Below are 23,397 nucleotides of genomic sequence, written 5' to 3' on the forward strand. Positions count from 1 at the left end.
GGTTCGGATCCCAGTCGAGGTATGGGATTTTAATCCAGATACCGACTCCAAACCCCGAGTGCTCCGCAAGGCTCATTGGGTAGGTGTAAACCACTTGCACCGACCAGTGATCCATAACTGGTTCAACAATGGCCATGGTTTGTGCTATCCTGTGTACAGCAAAAAGTAGCATTCAGCTTGAACATCAAAAACCAAACCAATATAATAAAATTAAAAACAATTTATTAACATGGAATAAACCAGCTATGCTTGAAATGCATAAAGTTGACATGTATTACTCCTGTACTTTGTTCACGTGTCTGCCAACCAGAAAACTGCCATGGGATTATAATGCCATCTGAAACCTTCCTGTCTCTATTTGATGTAACATTACTCTTCAAAGCACATCAAAGTTTTCTGGATTTGTTTATCCCATTGTCATATTTTTTTTTATCTCTGGTTAACTCGCTTTTAATTTGTTTTTGAAAACAAAACAACTAAATGCTCAAGTTGCCCAATTAAGGACTGGTTGATTTCAATAACACAATTATTACTTAAATGCTAACAATTTTTAGGTGATTTTATGCCAGTTTAAAAAAAAAAAATTGTGCACAAAACTTGCATGGTCACTGGAGAACCCAGATCCTAGCTTTGAGTTACCAGTTAAAGTTAAATTAAATTTATGTCCCGAGTGAAATATGAAAATTATATCGACAAGGCCATTGGTTTGTAAGTGTCAAATGATCCAATAGTATCGTTTGTTACACCAATACAGAATATTTCTCACAGAAAATATGAAAAATATTTTCCCCATTATGAGTGTCTGCTGGGGGTAATAATTGGAGTTATCAATGGTAAGACCAGGTACCTGCAATCCAGTTTGCAATAATTCACTCAAATTATATTTGGGCATAACGTGAACTTTTAAAAAGCACGTTCTGGTCCTACATTCTGACACTGGATGTCAGGACAGCTCCAACGACGCACTCATCCACGACACGCTCATCCACGTACACTTGAAAGGCATCCAGAGCCAAGTAATTTATAGACCTGTAATGTAATTCATACACATGTACTCAAGGCACCATCGTATCGGACATAAAGCCTATGAAGATGTGATTTCTTCACATCCAGAGATGTCGGCTCCTTCCTACATTTACTGTAAAAAGTCATCTTTGAAACAGTAATACTTTAAACAAAACGATGCTTCAAACACAACATCTGCACAGATTTAACCAGCAATTATGAGAACTTAAAAACTGACCCAAATTTTGGGACAACCTGCTTCTAATAAATTGTAATAAGTTTTGGATATACAAAGATTTACTGAAATCTTGGATTTTCTGTAATTTGGGTTTTTTCTTCTCACAGATCTTTTGTTTGTTTTAAGTCATTTCCTCCTCTTGTTTCTGTACGGCTCACTGTTCTGTGGTCTTCTACCCAGATGACTGTTTCTCAGAGTTGACTGACTGTTTTTCAGAGTTAACGTTCTTTGCTTTCTTACAACTTCCACATTTGCCATGCTCAGTTTGCTGCTTCCCGGCGGTGCTGTTGGCTTGGTGGAAATCTCAAATTCTTCTTTTTTATTTTCCATCATTTTCAGTCTTGCCTCAATGATTTTGATTTTAGCTTCACTGCTGTAAAAAAAAAAAAAACCAGGAACAATATTTAACATTGATACATGAATAAATAAAATTCTAATGGATATTTCAGTAGAGTGATGACTGGCTTGAAAATTGTTATATGGATGGGGGGGGGGGGGGGGGGTATTATATTACACTACTAAAATAGCTGTTTGTGATGATTATACAAAAAAATCCTAAAAAAACAATGATTGACAATATCACTAATATTTTTATGAAGATCAAATACATTTTTGACATCAATTGTTAGTGGTATAAAATTAATGTTCCTCATATCTGTAAACAACATACTTTCAATGTTTAAGCATAAAAAAGCTGAGTAAACACACCCATTCATGCTGACTAATTTTGATTTGATTTAACTGACCACACTTTAAAAGAATCACTCACAGTCCTGCCTCATAGATGAACTCTACATATTCATTTATTTATTCATTTACTTTTACTATACTTGACCGATATATAAAATTATTACATAACGAAAATATATCTCAATTCTTATTGGTCAAAAGCCAGTCAGATGACCTTCCATAAATAGTGTTATTAATCACTTACCAGTAATAGGTAGCAAACGGCCTACGTCATATGCATCTTAGCGGGCCTATACCACCAGAAGAGGGCCGCAAATGGAGAATTACATATAAGCGCATGGGCTATACAAGGCTTTTACTTCCGGTATAATTTTTCTAGCACACGTTACCTCAGGAAGATTATACCGCTTTGTTGTGAGATTTTCTAATAAAGGTAAGTTTACTTGTTATGATATAAACTGTTTTTGTAAATAATATATTTTAATTTATTTCCGAAGCGAATGTATTGTAAATTACGAATTCTGATGAAGTACATTTAACAATTATAACCGAATTGGACGTATTATCGTATACAACTGTTGTCATAAAATGAAAGTTGCCTCCCTTACGTAAAGAAATGGCAGACGACAACACCAAGTTTATTCAACATACTGAGTGAAATTTGTTACGCAAAAGCAGAACGAAAGTAGAATCCCTTCCCGTATATATCGTCAAAAACAGTGAGATCAGGAGAACAAATGTTAGATGTTTTGGCTAACAATATACTACGATGCGAAATGTTATCGGAATTTGGGGATAACCCAGACGACGGAATTGAAATTTCTGGGAATGGCCATCAACAATTCAGAAAATGATACCGAAGATAGCGGCTTGTGTCAAGCAGGCGTATCGCGATTTCATGACGTTACAGACAAGTTTTTAGAAGATACTGCAAACAAAAACACGATCTACAAGACTAAGTCTGATGTGAAAAGTTTCACTGACTGGTTGAAAAGCAAGTAGTTGAGAAACACGGAAAACTTCCCACCAACTGATGAGCTTGATACTCTGCTAGCCAGATTTTACTTACGTACGTTTAACTAACACATGTTTATAGTTAATTTATTCAATATGAATATATTTTCATATCTTAAAAAAAAATATATATAAAAAATATATATATATATATTTTTTTTTTTTTTAAATATTATTATTATGTTTTGTTTGTTTATTGATTTAGTTTTAGCTTTTTTTGTGGCACACATCTTTCAGTAAATTCCAGTGAACAGATGATAGAAGAAACTTTTTAGGGTACCAAAGATGTGGTAAACATCCTATAAATGATCTCTGTTCCAAAGTTTGTTTTGTTTCATTTCTTACATCTATACTACTTCAAGCATTGTTAACCAGTGAAAAATGTCATTTTTATCATTCCAGTAAAAGGTGATTAATAAATATGTCATTAAATGGGTGTTTTCACATTGTCCTTGTTATAGGTCCTCGGACAGTTGCCTCAGGCCAATACAGCCTGCCTCGGGCCAATACAGCTGTCCTTGGACATATAACAAGGCCAATATGAAAAGACCCATTTAATAACATAATAATATTGCCCTGAGATGATCCCACTAGTCCGATCAAAAGTGATATTGCCCTGGAAGATTTAACCAATGAAAAAAAGATGAGACAAAATTCTATCCAATTAATGAATAGGTAACGTAATGCAACGTCAACTGCTAATTCTATTGTAATATAAACAACCACAAACTTGTGACAAAAGGCTTTGCTGTGCTTCAATAAAATATAACATCTTTATTCATACTGATTTAATTCCGCAAATATGACAAAGACAAGGCCAGTAATCGTCAAATTGTGTAAGGAATATCTCGCAGATTTAGAAATGTACATGATACATTAAAATGCATTTGGAGGTAATCGGTAACTGTTCAGTTTAAATGTATGTTCAGATTTATTGTATTTTGTTTTTTATTTTGTTATTAATATGATTTTGACACTCTTGCTTGTCATATTATCTCTAACTTAATTTTTTTCTTTTTAATATTTCAACTGTTTATTTTCACATTCCTCTGCTTGTCATACGACGACATAGGATTATGTGACGTTATTAAATCTCATCAGTTTGAACTCAGTGCTGGAAATTATAAGAATTAGCATATTTCGATTCTGATAAATAACGCAGTAATGTAGGAGTTTATGGATTTTATTATGTAATAAAATAATTACTGACCTTATTTCGGGCAATATCAGGTTTTATGGACTGAAAAAAACTGATATTGACCAAGGCCAATGGCTGAGATCAATATCAATTTCTTCAGTCCGTAAAACCTGATACTGCACTCAATGATGGTCAATAATTGATAAGTATATACTGTGAATGTTTAAAACATACATTCACAGAAGACTATTTGGTTGTCACTGATTTGATGTTGATGATGCTGACAAATCTAAATATTACTGATGTTACTCAACTTAATGCCAGTATATCTAGTTTGTAAATCCGGTATAACAAACTTACCTTAAGTTACTACATGCCTCATTTGTTACAGATGTACTCTTGCAAAAAGCTAGTTCCTATACAAATAGAATTCAAACATTTTAAATATAAATCTTTAGGGGGAGGGGTGTAAATAAAAATTAATATGCTATTATACATATTTTTTTTACTACTCTTTTTAAAACAAAAATTGAAATTTATGTTTTTATTATTTTTTATGGTCATACAGCTTAAGTGAATCATTTGATGAATTCAACTGACAATGTAATGTACATGGTAAAAAACCTGGACATTAATCAGAAACTTTAAAAATGGTAAAAAAATAAAAAAATTTTTTATTGTAATCTTATGAAATTTTCCAATATTTGAAATGGGATATCATTCCCTCTATTTTTGTTAAATTGGTCAATCTAGCAATGCTGAATGAACTCAGCACATTACTTCTTCTAGGCTCCTAACTTACAAGTCATCTGACCACAAGATTTCCATTAATGTATCTGCACATCTCATTCAACAATCATTTAAATCTGGATACATGATGACAACAATAAATTTATGATCACATACCGGTTTCTGTGCGCGAGCCCAGCGGACAACCAGTCTCTGGGACAGTGCTAACTTTCCATCCAGTCCTTTGATGGCTCTCTCTGCAACCTAGATGTGCAATAAACACATACTGATTAATCAACAACAAAAACTTAACACGAAAAGAAAGGAATATTTGTTTAGCAAAACGTTGGCACATTTTATTAATTTTTAAACTATGGCTGTTTAACATGAGTTATTTCAATATTTGGTCGAGAGAGAGGAAACCTACTGCTGCCACATGGGCTACTTCTACCAATTAAGCAGCCAGTTATTCTCAATTAAGAAAATCTTGAGCCTATAGGAACTTTCTGTTCTTTATCCTTAACATATAGAAACTGTCTGTTCTTTATCCTTAACACATAGGCACTCTCTGTTCTTTATCCTTAACATATAGGAACTCTCTGTTCTTTATTCTTAACATATACACTCTCTGTTCTTTATCCTTAAAATATAGGAACTCTCTGTTTTTTATCTTTAACCTTTTTGTTCTTTATGTTTAACATATAGAAACGTTTCTGTTCTTTATCTTTAACCTATAGGAACCTTTTTGTTCTTTATGTTTAACATATAGAAACGTTTCTGTTCTTTATCTTTAACCTATAGGAACCTTTTTGTTCTTTATGTTTAACATATAGAAACGTTTCTGTTCTTTATCTTTAACCTATAGGAACCTTTTTGTTCTTTACACGTTACCTGTCAGTGTCACTGGATTTACCTGTTTTTTGTTGAAACTGACAAAACAATAACCCCTCGGTTTGCCAACATCAGGTCCTTCCTTGTGGTAGAGAAAGTCAAACTTCTTCAAGTCACCAAACTTCTGAACTAACTTCAAGAGAGTGAACCTGTTATTTAAATATTAGTTCATTAATTAAATACATTAGCTAAAGACGTTCACAAATAAACCCACTCATCCCCCAACCACTGCAGAACCACCTTTAATAAAAGAATGAATTATATAATGTAAACATACTCATGGGCATACATGCTCCCATTTTGGGTGGGGATGTGGACAAGCTTATTTTTGCTTGCATTAAATGAAAATACCCAAATCTGGAATTATTTATTGAAATATTCATATCTGTATTACTACCAAACACCTACAGAGGGTTCAACATTAATCACTACATATCTGTATGGATTACAATTATAAGTGTGAAAAGTTGCTCCAACCCTGAGGGAGGCGCAGCTGACTAAACCCTCCCCCCAACCCCATCCCCCACCCACCTCGTACGTTTAGGAACAACACTGATTTCCTACATCAAAATGGACAACTAACACATAAACGTGTACACTACTTTATTTATTTTTCAGTCTACTTGTTCATCTTATTTTGAAGTAAACCGTTTAGAAATCTTTCTGAACTGACAGAAATACTGTGTATGGACGAGCCTGTAAGAATGTTGTTAGGACGTATATTGAGCGACTCACTCTGTGATCCGTGAGTCAAGGTTACCAATCCACAAGCGATAGTCCGACTCGTCACCCAGTTCCTGTGACACAGGCACGGGAATGGAGCAGCCAGGCTCCTGCACTGTGAAAACAAAACATGGCCGTCACAGTAAAACACACTATAGCTATGTCAAAACAATGTGCAGGTATCAGCGTATGCCAGTGCAATAAAACGTACATTACACTCAACAACAATATAATATTCATATAGCAATGAAAACTGGGCACTGACCTGTAAGCTGAGCACCATACAGTGGCCATATATGCAATGGATCTCGGCCCCTTTCCACGAAGCGATCTTAGGGCTAAGATCACCTTAGGTGCATAGCTACCTTATGCACTTAAGGTGATCTTAGGGCTAAGATCACTTTGTGGAACGAGGCCCTGATCATATAGGCCTACCCATCAACTGACCCATGGCATTTGCTAACAACTGCCGGTAGTAGGGGAGTATAGTAGGTGGAAGGAAGGAAATGTTTTATTTAACAATGCACTCGATGAATTTTATTTACGGTTATATGGCGTCAGACATATGGTTAAGGACCACACAGATATTGACAGAGGAAACCTGCTGTCCCACTTCATGAGCTACTCTTTTTTCGATTAGCAGCAATGGATCTTTTATATGCACCATCCCACAGACAGGATATTACATACCACAGCCTTTGAATGAAGAAAATCTAAATGGAATCATATTTCTTGATTTTAAAAAAGCTTTTGATGTTGTGGACCATTCAATTCTGATGCAAAAGTTAAACATTTATGGCTGCAAAGGGAATTCTCTTAACTTGTTCCAATCTTATTTAAATAACAGAACACAGCAAGTCACTATAGGAATGGCAACATCAAAACGTAAGTCCATTATTTATGGTGTTCCACAGGGTTCAATACTAGGACCTCTTCTCTTTATACTGTACATAAATGATCTTCCACTATACATTGAACATTGTAACACCAGTATGTATGCAGATGTTTCAACAATGTTGATGTCTGGGAAACTGTTACTCAAATTCAAGATAAACTACAGCAAGATCTGAATAGTGTAGAAAAATGGTGTTCCTATAATAAAATGTTCATAAACACAAAAAAGACCAAATATATGACTATAGGAACAAGACAAAAAGTTACAATCCAAAATAATATTTATCTTATATTCAGAACGTCTGCAACACACTGATTGTAAAAACCTTTTAGGAATCAAAGTTGATAATAATTTAAAATGGACAAATCAGGCTAAACGCGTGTTCCTTGATCTCTAAACAACTGTATTTTTTATTGAAAATTATTACGTATTAAAATTTAGATGCAAGAAAACTTTTCTACAATGGGTATATTTTACCATTCATTGATTACTGCTGTGTAATTTGGGGAAACTGTAATGAGGATGGATTAGAACGTTTATTAAAACTGCAAATGAGAGCTGCAAGGATGATATTAGATGTAGATCCTATTACTCCATCTGCCCCACTATTTAAATAGTTAAAATGGATGACAATGGAAATAAGAATCCACTATCACAAATGTTTACAAATTTATAAATGCCTATGCAATGAAGGCCCAAACTATCTGTCATACTTATTAATATATGTTGGAGAAAACAATCCCTACAACCTTCGAAATGTAGAGCATAGAAATCTATTAATTCCAAAACCTAAAATGTCTTTATTTAAACATGCTTTCAGTTACTCTGGACCAGTACTTTGGAATTCCAATTACCTAAAGCTATCTGATCATCGCCAAATACTGCTGTTTTTAAATACAGACACAAGAAATATTTTCAAAAATAATACCATTTGTACATATATCTGTTTATTGTCATATATGTATTTTCTATTTGTTTATAAATGTATGTATTGTAATTCTGTATCGTTTGTACCTGGGGGCCTCAAGGAAGATTAGCTTTTGCTCACTGTGTTACCCTCACTAAATAAAGAATTTATTATTATTATTATTATTATCATACTATTATTTGTTACACCAGTTGTGGAGTACTGGCTGGAATGAGAAATAACCCAAAGGGTCCACTAACGGGGATCGATCCTAGATCGACCGCGCATCAATCGAACGCTTTAACACTGGGCTACGTCCCACCCCGTATAGTAGGTGGTTACAAGTGCCTCTTAACAATGCCAGAAGTAACTACTGAACACTCTGAAGTGGTCAGACTAAGCCCACAGCTAAAGCAGGTGTGTGTAAGGATAGCCACAAGAGACAAGCACATGTTGCTGTTGGAGAGACAAGGATTGGGCTGTGGAGTTGGACAGCGAAAGAAGTTGAAAGATAGGATCAGCTGTTAAAATGGCAAGAAAGAGGATGGAATTCACAGGAGAGAAAAGAAAGGGGGCAGTGGGATAACAACCCCCAAAACCTACATGTAGTTTTACTGGCAATCACAACAGTGTTATCAAAACGAGTTCCCAGGGCTTATGCTGTTGGTAGCCAAATTAGCCACTGGCTAATTTTTACACAAAATGGCTAATAAAATTTGCAAGTGGCTAAAATTTTGGTTAACAAACGGTTACATAATCTGTCCGACATCTCAAACATAATAATACTACCAAATATTCAATTAGCGTAATAGCCATCTCGCAACCGGTAACAAGAAACGGTGTCATGCAGAATACAGCGTAGGCCTTATAATGTTTGCTTATTTTAATAATCACGGTTATTAATTTTAACGGCATGCATTCAACATGTATGACAGCAATGTCTGGAAGATCTGTAACTTGATATTTTTACTTTGTAAAATCTTTGAACCAAAGTAATAAAAACAGACCGACAATGCGTGTCAATTTGAATACACATGCCAGTTCAGGGCCGAACGAAAGACATGTAGGCCGTCTCAAGGGCTGAGTTCAGCCAGACCGAACGAAAACAAAACATTCGCTAGAATGGTTTGTGCGCTTCACGTTAAACCCAGTTAAATGTACACTGAATAAAATTAGTTTACAATAATCATATTTGTTAGATAATTTTAGATATAAATTTGTAAGACTGTGAGGTGACATTTAATAAGTTAGCTGGATTTTAAAAAGATCGTAAATTTTAATTTGATTAAAGGTTGGGTTTTTTTTAGCCAAGGTATTTTGTAAGCATAAATCGCAACAAGCATTTAACACGACGCTGAAATCAACAGCAACAAAATGGCACAAATTATGTCACTTTAAAAAAAAAAGAAAAAAAAAAGAAATTCAAACTAACATAAAGATTGCTATTTAAAGAAATAATGAGCTCTATAAAAAAAAGAAAAAGAAAAAAAAAGCTCACAAAATTTTATTTGGGAAAAAAGGAAGAAAGAAAAAACAACACCCTCCATAAACATCCACCAACCCCCATATTTCTGTATGTTTGTTAATTTAATGTCATAGGCCTTAGAAGTGGGGGTGGGTGTATGGGTACTAGCTTTAAACTCTGAAGATATTGCATAACCCCATTCCAACCCCACCCCCGCTGAAAAATCTAAGTAATATATTAACTGCCCCTACCCCCATTGAGGTTTTGTTATTCCTATTTATTCCAGTTTGTACACAATTAGCTGAAAAAGATACATTTTCATATTCATATATAAATACTCTATACAGTACTGCGTAAAACAAATTTGGCTAAAACATTTTCAATATGGCTAATAAAAATTCCATTTGGCTAATATTTTGGCTACAGGTATTTTTGATCCAGGGTGAGCCCTAAGTTCCCATCACTGCATCACAGGTCAGATCTTACAGAGATTGCCAAAACAAAATACTGCTTCTAATTTTCAAGGGAATAGTTTTAACTCTGAAATATACTGGTATATAACTTTGTTTTAATATTATTGTTAATTTTTTATTCATATTTAAACATGTGTTTATTCATATGTGTTAGTCAATACACCAAGGACAAGCCATTTAATAAAACATTTTTATCCTATAACTGACCCATGATATCCATGTCATAAACCCATGTGATAATGTAGTGTATCCTACAACTGACCCATGATATCCATGTCATAAACCCATGTGATAATGTAGTGTATTAACTCAGTTAATAATGGTATGCAAATTTAAACGTATATGTACATTTTTAAGGTCTAGGTAATAATGTGTTGCTGTGAATGGGTCATTTGTTTACAAGCCAACAAGACCTGTATACCCAAGTGTAAAGTTTTCATAAGATTTAGTTAAAATTTGTGACGTCAAACTAATTTGTGTTGATTGTGATGACGTCATATTACCAATGGAGGCAACTTTAGTACTGTAATTTACAAAATATCAAATAAAAGTGTTATTTTAGAAGTGTAATAGGATAAATAGAATTCGCTACTCGTGTTTTTTTAATACGTAAAATATCAACCTCGTCTAGTTAATCACTATTTGTCTCGGAAGAGCCTCAACAAATACTGATTAACATAGACTTGGATGATACTTTCCATATTAAAAAACACTTGCGACGAATCCTCTTTATATAAATCGATGACAAAAACATTGAACTATTTGAGCAAGCCAGTATGTGCAGTAGTATTCTTCCAGCACACCTGTTAACCTTACAGACACAGAGTGAGGCTAACACTGACAAGGTGTTGACAAAACAATAAAGCTGACACTAAAACAATAAAACTATCATCTCACGAGACCAGACACTGCAAATTCCTGACAGAAACAAAAAAGGTAACAATGAAACTATAATATCACGAGACGAGAGACTGTACATACCTGACAGGAACTAGAATGTTACCTTGCTGCAGTACGTCAGGTCATACAAACCCCAAGGAGAGGAATATACACTGTTTAATGAGCCGTACGTCAAACAATTGTCACACGTCACAAAGTCATGTTAGAATTAAGATTCAAGCATGCTATCATGGGCACACCAACCTACTGCTCGTACATATTAGACCAACAAGTTCTATATGACCTGACATATGACAACAAAATTGGGTCAAACAAAAAGTTAAAGTTTGTTTTGTTTAACAACACTACTAGAGCACACTGATTTATGAATCATCGGATATTGGATGTCAAACATTTGGTAATTTTGACATGGTGTCTTAGAGGAAACCCGCTATATTTTTCCATTAGCAGCAAGGTATATTTTATAAGCACATACCACAGCCTTTGATATACCAGTTGTGCATTGGCTGGAATGAAAAATGGGCCCACCAATGGGGGTCGATCCTAGACTGACTGTGCATTAAGTGAGCGCTTTACTACTGGGATATATCCTGCCCCGATTTCAGAAGAGTTACAAACTTTACTGTCTGAATGTTTTAGATGAATTAACAGAAATAGTTTTGCTTCCGTTTGTTTTCATGTACATGTACCAGTCATACAGAACTGGTTGATGTATACTAAAAGGCAAAAGTTATTGTGACATGGGTTGTTTGGAGTAATAAATTTGTGAATGGATTTATGGATGTAAACCAGAGAAAATGTGCATGAAACAGCTCAAAGAAATGCAACCAACCAGTTGTTGCAGCGATTGCATGCTTTGTGTAAGAAACATGGAATATTCGGAAAAATCCTGTCCAGTGTTCACCATAAAAGGCCAGACATTCAGTCACAAATCATTGCCACTCTGTGCAGCCTTCAGTAGTCCAGAAGTCAGAAAAACACCATAAGTGAACTGTTTGGTGCAATTTCATCATGCCACACCTCAGTGAAAATGACAGATGGCGAATCATAGGGATGCTTGAATCTGGGACCTCGAAGCATGACATCGCACGTCAATTCAATGTCCAGAGAAACACCATATAGCACTTATGGCAATGATATTAACAAAACAACCAGGTCAGGGAACGTCTCCGTAGTGGCCAACCACCCGTGACAAGCCCTCACCAAGACACATGGATCCGAACCACGCATCTGTGAAACAGGTTCCAGCCAGCAACCCTCACAGTCTTTAGTGGCCTCAATCAGACAATGGTACCAGGCCTGTATCAATACTCAAGGTGAACACACTCGCTACTGACTGTGTGAACTTCGCTCTGGACCCCCTCTAGTGATGTGGCTCATCTGCATATGGCAGGTGCGCCCTTTTCATGGACTATTGCTTGTTTCCATACCTTCGGACATTTCTCTTTCCATGTTATAATGTTTCATACACGGCAGTAAAAACTTATCATCAAATATTCTTTGTCTTTTGTGTCACAATAACTTTTGCCTTTGAGTATAATATTGTAAAGCCGTACACTAACTCTGACATGGTTGGATCCAGTACTGGAACATGAACCTAGTACCCACAGGGCTTAAATCTGCTCCATCACTGAGACACATTCACACATGTATCATAAACATGCATCTCAAAGTTTATACTACTTATGTCATAACAGAGCATTGTTTTAAATATGACATCTTGTTTTCAAGGTCAGCCAGTTTGTGGCTGAATCAAAATCAGTCATAAGACACACCAATGTAGATTTTGATACCAAATACTAATTCATGTTTAAAACATTACCCATCATCCTAACAACAAATTCATGTATGAAACATCACCCACTATCCTGACCACCAATTCATGTTTAAAACATTACCCACTATCCTGATGACCAATTCATGTCTAAAACATTACCCACTATCCTGACGACCCAATTCATGTCTGACACACTACCCACTATCCTGACGACCAATTCATGTCTAAAACATTACCCACTATTCTGACGACCCAATTCATGTCTGACACACTACCCACTATCCTGACGACCAATTCATGTCTAAAACATTACCCACTATCCTGACGACCAATTCATGTCTAAAACATTACCCACTATCCTGACGACCCAATTCATGTCTGACGACCAATTCATGTCTAAAACATTACCCACTATCCTGACGACCCAATTCATGTCTGACACACTACCCGCTATCCTGACAACCAATTCATGTCTAAAACATTACCCACTATCCTGACGACCAATTCATGTCTGAAATATTACCCACTGTCCTGACGACCAATTCGTGTCTAAAATATTACCCACTATCCTGACAACCAATTCATGTCTAAAACATTACCCACTATCCTGACAACCAATTCATGTCTAAAATACTACTCACTATCCTGACGACCAATACACGTCTAAAACATTACCCACTATCCTGACGACCAACCAATAAAGGTTGTCCTGACCCAAAATAATCACACCCAAATTAAGTACAAACAAGCTGACCTCAAAATATTTCACCACAAAACCACTGAAATGTTAATTTGATTAAAATAACTTGAAATGCATTTCTGAATATTGACAACTCTAAAGCAGTTGTCAATGACAGTACTGAACTAAAACGACCTGCCTGCACTCAGTGAGATCTAAAGCCCTGTCTGGTGTAGTGAGATCTAAAGCCCTGTCTGGTGTAGTGAGATCTAAAGCCCTGTCTGGTGTAGTGAGATCTACAGCCCTGTCTGGTATAGTGAGATCTAAAGCCCTGTCTGGTATAGTGAGATCTAAAGCCCTTCTGGTGTAGTGAGATCTAAAGCCCTTCTGGTGTAGTGAGATCTAAAGCCCTGTCTGGTGTAGTGAGATCTAAAGCCCTGTCTGGTGTAGTGAGATCTAAAGCCCTGTCTGGTGTAGTGAGATCTAAAGCCCTGTCTGGTGTAGTGAGATCTACAGCCCTGTCTGGTATAGTGAGATCTAAAGCCCTGTCTGGTATAGTGAGATCTAAAGCCCTTCTGGTATAGTGAGATCTAAAGCCCTTCTGGTGTAGTGAGATCTAAAGCCCTGTCTGGTGTAGTGAGATCTAAAGCCCTGTCTGGTGTAGTGAGATCTAAAGCCCTGTCTGGTATAGTGAGATCTAAAGCCCTGTCTGGTATAGTGAGATCTAAATCCCCATCTGGTGTAGTGAGATCTAAAGCCATGTCTGGTGTAGTGAGATCTAAAGCCCTTCTGGTAGAGTGAGATCAAAAGCCCTGTCTGGTGTAGTGAGGTCTACAGCCCTGTCTGATGTAGTGAGATCAAAAGCCCTTCTGGTATAGTGAGATCTAAAGCCGTCTGGTATAGTGAAATCTAAAGCCGTCTGGTGTAGTGAGATCTACAGCCCTGTCTGGTGTAGTGATATCTACAGCCCTGTCTGGTGTAGTGAGATCTAAAGCCCTGTCTGGTGTAGTGAGATCTACAGCCCTGTCTGGTATAGTGAGATCTAAAGCCCTTCTGGTATAGTGAGATCTAAAGTCCTGTCTGGTATACAGGGGTTTCCCTAGAGCGATAAGCCGACACGGCCCATGCTCCCTTAGCCAGCCAAGTAAGCGCCTTCATGTTTGGTAAGCGCCTTAACTGCAGGACCGTGTCAGCTTAATTTGTAACATGTATACAAAACAATGGAGCTGTGATCCGTAACATCATTCACCACACATTATCACACTTCCATTTGGTATCTCTGCAATTCTTTAGATGTTCACTTTGAGGTCCATTGATCGCACCGTTTTAGTTGTCGGCGGGCTTGTGCTGGTCACGTGGTACAGGTGATCGGCTACTACTAATCCGCCAGATAACTGCTTGTTGTAATAATGTTTGTGTGCTTTGGAATTATGCATCAAGACAAATCAAAGAAAATACCTATTAATTGAATAAACATCTTTGAAGGTGAAATTCTTGAGTAAAACATGTCACCATTAATCCTGGTATATATTTACCATATCGAAACCGTAACTACGTTGTTATTTGCTCAAATGAACGGTCACGGATCGACCAAAACAAATGGCTAATAAAATTTGCAAGTGGCTAAAATTTTGGCTGAGCCATTTTCTATTTTCTGATGTGAACAAAGGGTTACATAATCTATTCGACACCTCAAACATAATAATACCAAATATTCAATTAGCATAATAGCGATCTCGCGACCGGTAACGAGAAACGGTGTTATCCAGAATACAGCGTACATGTATGCCTTATGATGTTTGCTAATTTTAATAATCAAGGTTATTAATTTTAACGGCATGCATTCGACATGTATGACAGCAATGTGATGTGATTCAATGTCTGGAAGATATGTAACTTGCTATTTTAATTTTGTAGTCTTTGAACCAAAGTAATAAAAACAAACCGATAATGCATGTCAATTTGAATACACATGCCAGGGCCGAACGACATGTCGGCTATCCCAAGGGCTGAGTTCAGCCAGACCGAGCGGAAACAAAACATTCGCTACACTGTTTTGTGCGCTTCACGTTAAACCAAATGGACACGACGGACACCAATCAAGTAGTTCGCGAATGTTAGGAAGAACGTTCGTTGGCTGAACTGAGGAAAGCTCTCAGCATAATATACGTCACGCTTCAGAGTCAGCAGACACCCACGTGTCAAGAGATATCGTTGCGGACATGAACAATACGATTACACAGGAGTAAATCTTGATGTAAATGTGTAGAAAAACAATAGTTGTTTGCATCAATGAATACCTAACTGCAGTTTCGTTATTTCCTTCGTCTTTGTTAATTTTGTACCTATGGTCGAGAGCACGCACTGAGATCGCGATCGCGGGAAATGTACATGCAGTATTTATACAAATTGCAGTTAAACGTACACTGAATTAGTTTACAATAATCATATTTGTTAGATAATGCTAGATATATATTTGTTAAACTGTGAGATGACATTTAATAAGTTAACTGGATTTTGTTTTTTAAAGTAAAATTTTATTTTATTAACGTTTTGGTTTTTTTTTTATAAATGGAATATACTGTGAAGTCAGCATTCTTAGCTTAGGTATTTTACAAGCAGAAATCACAACAAGCATTTAACACGACACTGAAATCAACAACAACAACATGACGCAAATTATGAAGTTGTTGGGGGTGGGGAATTGATGGGGTTTTTAGAAAAAAAAGTCCCCCCCCCCCCCCCCAAAACAACCCTAACATGATTTGATGGATTGAAGACAAACACTTAACTGTTTTCAACTCACTACCCCACTTCTTTTGGCTTAATTTTTGTGTTATAATGATGCTAAATATGTAAGCGCCTTAAAAAAATCCTGGGGAAAGGCCTGGTATAGTGAGATTTAAAGCCCTGTCTGGTATAGTGAGATTTAAAGCCCTGTCTGGTATAGTGAGATTTAAAGCCCTGTCTGGTATAGTGAGATCTAAAGCCCTGTCTGGTATAGTGAGATCTAAAGTCCTTCCTGGTAGTTGTTTTACCCGGACTATGCCACTCAAGCTCCTAAAAGATCTCACAATGTTTAGGTAGACATTTAAAGGGTATTTCATATGATACATCCATTCCTCCCTCCCGCTTTCCATTCTTCCCCTCTTGGTCTGACAGTCCATTCTGTTTGTCCACTGGATCACATACATGTATGTCCAATATGTTAGTCCACTGGATTACGCAATATGTCCATTACGATAGTCCAGTGGATCATATAATCGACCTGATAGCCCAATATATATTATAAGTCCAATGGATCAAGTAATCAGCTCGACAGTCCATCCAGTATGCTAGTCCATATGATCCACAAACTGGCTCTATAATCCAACAGATCAAGTATTAACAGCGTAGTGTGGTAGTACTCTTGATCAAGTAATTAGCTGAACAGTGCTTACATTAGTTTGCAACATAACTCGATGTTGTTATTCATTTTAGAGCATTCCTTTAATTTTAAGTGCATATATTCCATCTTCCATATCATAATGTTCAATTCTTGTACTTACTAGTAGGGCCTCAACAAGTCCAAAATATTGGACTCGAGTACTCGGGGGTCAAACTCGAAACGTGAGTACTCAAACTTACACGAGATGATAACGAGACTAAGGAATAAACTCGAAACGTGAGTACTCAAACTTACACGAGATGATAACGAGACTAAGGAATAAACTCGAAACGCGAGTACTCAAAACTTACACGAGATGATAACGAGACTAAGGAATAAACTGGAAACTTGAGTACTCAAACTTACACGAGATGATAACGAGACTAAGGAATAAACTCTAAACGCGAGTACTCAAACTTACACGAGATGATAACGAGACTAAGGAATAAACTCTAAACGCGAGTACTCAAACTTACACGAGATGATAATGAGACTAAGGAATAAAGTAAAATAGCATTATGCACCTTAATTCCAGCTGAGCGCTGAACATGGATGCCAAATTATGCCATTGTATTGCGTTCCACACTTTAGATCATAGACCAATAATGTAACTGGTTGCAAGCATATGGCAAAATAACAAACAAAAATATAATTCAATGAGTGCTTTTCCTTTGACTGGTACTCTAAGTCCTATGAACGGACTCAAGTCTAGCTAGACTCTGCCCATGCCTATGAACGGACTCAAGTCTAGCTAGACTCTGCCCATGCCTATGAACGGACTCAAGTCTAGCTAGACTCTGCCCATGCCTATGAACGGACTCAAGTCTAGCTAGACTCTGCCCATGCCTATGAACGGACTCAAGTCTAGCTAGACTCTGCCCATGCCTATGAACGGACTCAAGTCTAGCTAGACTCTGCCCATGCCTATGAACGGACTCAAGTCTAGCTAGACTCTGCCCATGCCTATGAACGGACTCAAGTCTAGCTAGACTCTGCCCATGCCTATGAACGGACTCAAGTCTAGCTAGACTCTGCCCATGCCTATGAACGGACTCAAGTCTAGCTAGACTCTGCCCATGCCTATGAACGGACTCAAGTCTAGCTAGACTCTGCCCATGCCTATGAACGGACTCAAGTCTAGCTAGACTCTGCCCATGCCTATGAACGGACTCAAGTCTAGCTAGACTCGGCCCATGCCCATGTTCAAACATTTGGTAATTCTGACACGAAGCTATCAGAGGAAACTTGCTACATTTTTCCCTAATGCAGCAAGGGATTTTTTATGTGCATTTTCCCACAGACAGGAAAGCCTTGGACTAGTTGTGGTGCACTGGTTGCAATGAGAAAAACCCCAATCAGTTGAATGGATCCACTGAGGCTGCGACGCAAGGAACTCAAGTGAGTACTCAATCAACTGAGCTAACTCCTGTCCTCTCATATTACTGGTAATACTTCAAATGATTAAGTACATAGGAATGAATTAAAACAATGTTTTATAGAAAGCACGTAAAACATGATTACATGTTTACTTGTCAGGCAATATAAAACATACACCCAAAAAATAACACATATGCTGCCATTTCTAGATATTATTTTATTAAATATTAAATTTGAAGCTAAATTTCAGTAAAAGCCATGTCTGCCTTCTCTTTAAACATTTTGGATACAGTGAATATGCTAGAATGCTTTCAGCATATAGTGGTAGAACAATTAAATCAAGAATATGCGTATAAAATGCAAACATCTTACCACAAATCATTACCATAAAATTATGTAACCAACAGGTATTAGAAACATGAATGAGTCACATGTTAAACACACAAGTGTTACTTAATCAACCATAATGTTTGTTTAACTGGAAACAGAAAACATCTAAATGCATTTTACTTGCTTGTGGTATCTAATATTAATCAATATTAACATACAAGTACTTTAACAGATATACCCAGTGGCAAATACAAGATTGTCTACAGGGTGGTAACAAACAAACAAATAACAAAATAAAAACCAACTGCATAGCTGTCTAATGAAGTGGATAGAGTAGGGTGGAAATACGTTCCTAGGACCACACCCATATTTACCACTGTTACCTATACACAAAGAAGAAACCTTTTGGTATCAGTTTTAAAAGAACAAAAGATTTAATTAATTGTTCATCTCATAAAGTAATATTTTTTTACTTCCATTTTATTCTTAAAATTATATAATGGAAAGAACGAATGCATAACGACAATCCAGCATTAAAATGTATGACCTATTAGGTGTCAAACATTCTGCAAACATAGAAATTATGCTTAGAGTTTTACTAATGAAAAACTAAATCACCTCCACTACAAGTTATACCACTGATATTAATGTTCGAATAACAAGAACAGTCGGAATTTGAATAGCTGTGACTACATGAACTATGCTGGTCCAGCAGTGAAACGCCATGCTATGATGCTAGGTCCCGTGTGTTGTTCCGTCTTCCTAAGAATGCTGGATGGGAATGGCTTTTTCCATTTTTCCCTCAAGGGCTGGAAGAGGAGCATCGATGGACAGCAGGCCGTCGTGACTCAGTTTCGACACGAGTGACTCTGGATTCACCTGGTCCGGGAGAAGATACTGCCGATGGTATTCACGGAAACTCGACTTGTTATCTCCCTTTTCTTCGTGCTTCGCGTGAACGGAAAGCAGTTTGCCATCGGTCTTGACGAGAATCTCTTCCGGTTTGAACTGTCGCACATCAAACTGAAGACGGAACTTTCTGCCATTTCCGTCCTGGACGATGGGGTTGTCTAGAAGATAGTTCTCGCGCAGTCTCCACGAGTCGGGGTTCGAGTCGGACGGCATGATGTGCTGCATGTGGGAGAACATCCGGTTCATCTCCTCCGACATCCGCTTCATCTCTCTGTCCATCACACGCAGAGAATTGTGGGGGTCGTAGGAAATGTTCGACAGATTGTTGGAATCGCGCGACCACCAGTCGAGATCGCGGCTTCCAGAGTTAAGGTTCATGTCTCGCATCTCTCTGTCCATCATGCGCAGCTGGCGTTCCGGGTTAAACGTATCCATGTCCCAGCCTTGTCTCGACCACGACAACGGCGTATTCCACGAAATGGGCACGTGACGAACTAGAGACATGCTTCAAACAGCTTGTTAAAAGAATTTTTTTTTTTAATTCTGAAGGTCTCCTTTGAAAACAAATTATAAGTCTTTTCTCTTCTTTTTTTTACTGTTCAGCACAATTTACAACAATTTTAATCCTGATTAAATATATTGTTCAAATAAAAATATTTTAAAAGAAAAACAAATTGTTAACTTGATAACTACTGCAGAAGCACACTAAGCTACTAGATACTAATATTATAATATTCTCAACACATAGAAACCGTGTCTACTTGTATTTCTACTGGTCTACTTGTATTTATACTCGCTGTAACCAGGTTTGGCTTGTTTGCCTCTAAACATCTTCCACTGAGTCATCCCATAAAATGAAATCTTCATCTATCAAGAATTAGCTGCTGTATCTCACTAGAGGCCCTCATTAGTAAATGGCAATTCTCTTGGCTATGAAGAACTTGTCTAAAACTATAGATCTTTCCCACTGTCCTGGACACACAGCCCAGATAGCTGGTGTGGGTGCCCAGAACAGCATGCTTGAACCTTAATTGAATATAAGCACGAAAATAGGTTGAAATGAAATACAGATCTTGGAAATGTTAATATTAAATAATAAATGCTATATTAAAGCTGTATCTCCAGTTTCCATAACTAAACTTCTTCAGAGGTTTTTTTTTCTTAAAATTATTCTAAATTAAAATACACGAATATTTATTTGCTTTCCATATACATAAATCATATGTATGAATATATGAAGCAGTCACTAACCTACTTAAACAGTGGGTACCATTGACGTCTCAAACTGTATTCACCTAACAACAAAAACACGAATACGATATTTACGGAAATACTATTCTAAATTTTTCAGCTATGATACGTGAAACAAATTAGATTGCAATCAGTAAAAAATCAACAATGTGGAGGTAAAACAAATCTATTCAAGTAAACAAAGGTGAAGCAACCTCCAGTAAACAGGAAAGATTGCAACGTTTCTAACTGCGTTTAGGCGCATGTGTTTGCAAAAAGTACCGTACTGCACATGTACGGGTCGTCATTTTCCATTTTCTAAGGCCACTACATGAACGGAAATATGTTTCTTAACTATGCACAGTTGACAAACACTTTCTTTGTTTGTCAATATGGATAGGCATTACATTCTTACCAGTAAATAGTTTGTAAAATATCTCTCTTTTTCAAAGAATTGATTCTTAATTCACATAATTTATACACTCAAAATTATTTACAATTGTTATGAATGGATTGTGAATACTATTCACTACAGTAGAGACACACAAATGTAGCATACTTTTTGTAGATCGAATATAATAACTGAAAACAAATTCTAATAATTATAATAACAGGGGGCTTAAAAATTGTAAAAATTAAATGATTTGGCCATGTTGATCTGGCACATGTGAGGTCAAGTGACACGCACCAAATGTTAATTTATCTTCCTCCAATTTAAGTCAATTTCTATGAGTCAAATGAACCCGACATCGGTAATTTTAAGGAATAAACAAAAACGACTTATTAAAATTAATGGTTTTAGGGGTTTGTAAAGTTTTGTACATAATACTTATTTGTTTCAACTTTATTGTTATAGAAATGTTCTAGAACTGTGAAGAAAAACCTCACAAATGAAAAACAAACAGACGACAACAAATCGGATGTTGATTGTGCAAACTGTGCATGAGAAAACAAACTGAACGGAGTTGGAAGCATAACACAGTTAGAGACATTGACGATATATTAAGTTGAAGCTGGAAATTACTGTATGATGAATATGACAAGAACATGTATTTTACAGCAGAGTTAAAGTTAAAAAGTTCACTTTGTTTAACGACACCACTAGAGCATACTGATTTATTAATCATCAGCTATATTTAGATATCAAACATTTGGTAATGTTGACATATATAGTCTTAGAGAAGAAACCTGCTATCATTAGCAATAAGGGATATTTTATATGCACCATCCCACGGACAGAATAGCACATATCACACAGTGTTCGAAGTAAGCACTTGTCCATTTTTCCTGATAAGTAAAAATCTACTCTGACAAGCAAAATGTACCGTAATGGTTGTCGAGTGGACAAGTAAAATGTTCAGTCCAGTTTCATTATGAGCAAGAATACAGCCCTTGTACAATAAAACAAAACATTTGACAAGTGAAAATATTACTGGACAAGTAAAATGTTCAGTCCAGTTTCATTATGAGCAAGAATACAGCCCTTGTACAATAAAACAAAACATTTGACAAGTGAAAATATTACTGGACAAGTAAAATGTTCAGTCCAGTTTCATTATGAGCAAGAATACAGCCCTTGTACAATAAAACAAAACATTTGACATGTGAAAATATTACTGGACAAGTAGATTTTGCAATGTACTTGTCCGGTGGACAAATGAAAAATTCAGCTTATTTCTATCACTGCCACGTTCTTTGATATACCAGTCATGGTGCACTGGCTAGAATGAGAAATAGCCCATTGGGCCCACCAACTGGGATTGATCCTAGACTGACCATACATCAGGCGACTGCTTTACTACTGGGCTATGCCATGCCCCTTTACAGAAGAGAGTTGGAAATGTGTTGTATTTTCAGTTGGAAATCCCATTGAAGGCCTCCGTGTATTGTGGTGAAAGTAACATGAAAGTACATCCCTGATCACCTACAAAGTACTAGTACATCTACATGCATGTTAGTTTACTGGCCAGGCAGAAAAACTTGTCAGACCTGCTCACAAGGCATGGTCAAAATGCTTTCTTCTTAACAACAGGCAGTAAACAAATAATTTTGTTATTAGACATCAAAGTATTAAAACAGGACGGAGCATGCAGTTATTTCTAGCATGGTCATTTAAATCTCAAAAGACAGTGTGTGTGTGTGTATGCGCGCATGTGTGTGTGTGTGTGTGTGTGTACGTGTTTGTACGTCTCTCTCTCTCTCCATATATCTCTTGCTCTCTGTGTGTGTGTCTCTCTCCCTCTCCCTCTGTTATGTACACCAGTTTGTGTGAGAGATAAAACAAAAAGAGATTGAGGAGACAGAGGAGGAGGGAAATGTTTTATTTAACAAAGCACTCAACACATTTTATTTACGGTTATATGGTGTCAGACATATGTCCAAGGACCACAAAGATATTGAGAGAGGAAACCTGCTGTCATCACTTCATCATGGGCTACTCTTTTCAAGTTTTAGCCAAAAAAAATTTTTTAAGTTAACCTTTTGACAAAATTAAATATTCTTATCATTACAGTATGCATTTTTCAACCATAACCCTAAACATAACCCATTTTCTTTCTCAGAGAGCTCCCCCACCCACCCCATTCCCCTGTTGACTG

At 36.7% G+C, this 23,397-nt stretch overlaps 1 protein-coding gene across 5 annotated transcripts in view; it reads right to left on the reverse strand.

The window, feature by feature from the left end:
• Positions 1 to 205: 205 nt before the first annotated feature.
• Positions 206 to 23,397, reverse strand: part of LOC121383146 (probable RNA-binding protein 18) — a 28,927-nt gene continuing 5,735 nt past the window's right edge. For 2 of the 5 annotated variants that reach the window (XM_041512974.1, XM_041512972.1), the window contains 5 exons: positions 6,441 to 6,543; positions 5,728 to 5,854; positions 4,992 to 5,078; positions 4,446 to 4,501; positions 206 to 1,616 (listed from right to left, as the gene is read on the reverse strand). In XM_041512974.1, the coding sequence (XP_041368908.1) occupies positions 1,370 to 1,616; positions 4,446 to 4,501; positions 4,992 to 5,078; positions 5,728 to 5,854; positions 6,441 to 6,543 (620 nt within the window). In that variant the 3' untranslated portion in view covers positions 206 to 1,369. Of the gene's footprint in view, positions 1,617 to 4,445; positions 4,502 to 4,991; positions 5,079 to 5,727; positions 5,855 to 6,440; positions 6,544 to 18,530; positions 20,125 to 23,397 lie in introns of those variants that run through there. The other 3 variants (XM_041512973.1, XM_041512971.1, XM_041512970.1) reach the window with 3 other exon arrangements.

Source organism: Gigantopelta aegis, chromosome 10 (assembly GCF_016097555.1).
Source record: "Gigantopelta aegis isolate Gae_Host chromosome 10, Gae_host_genome, whole genome shotgun sequence".
Taxonomy (NCBI): domain Eukaryota; kingdom Metazoa; phylum Mollusca; class Gastropoda; order Neomphalida; family Peltospiridae; genus Gigantopelta; species Gigantopelta aegis.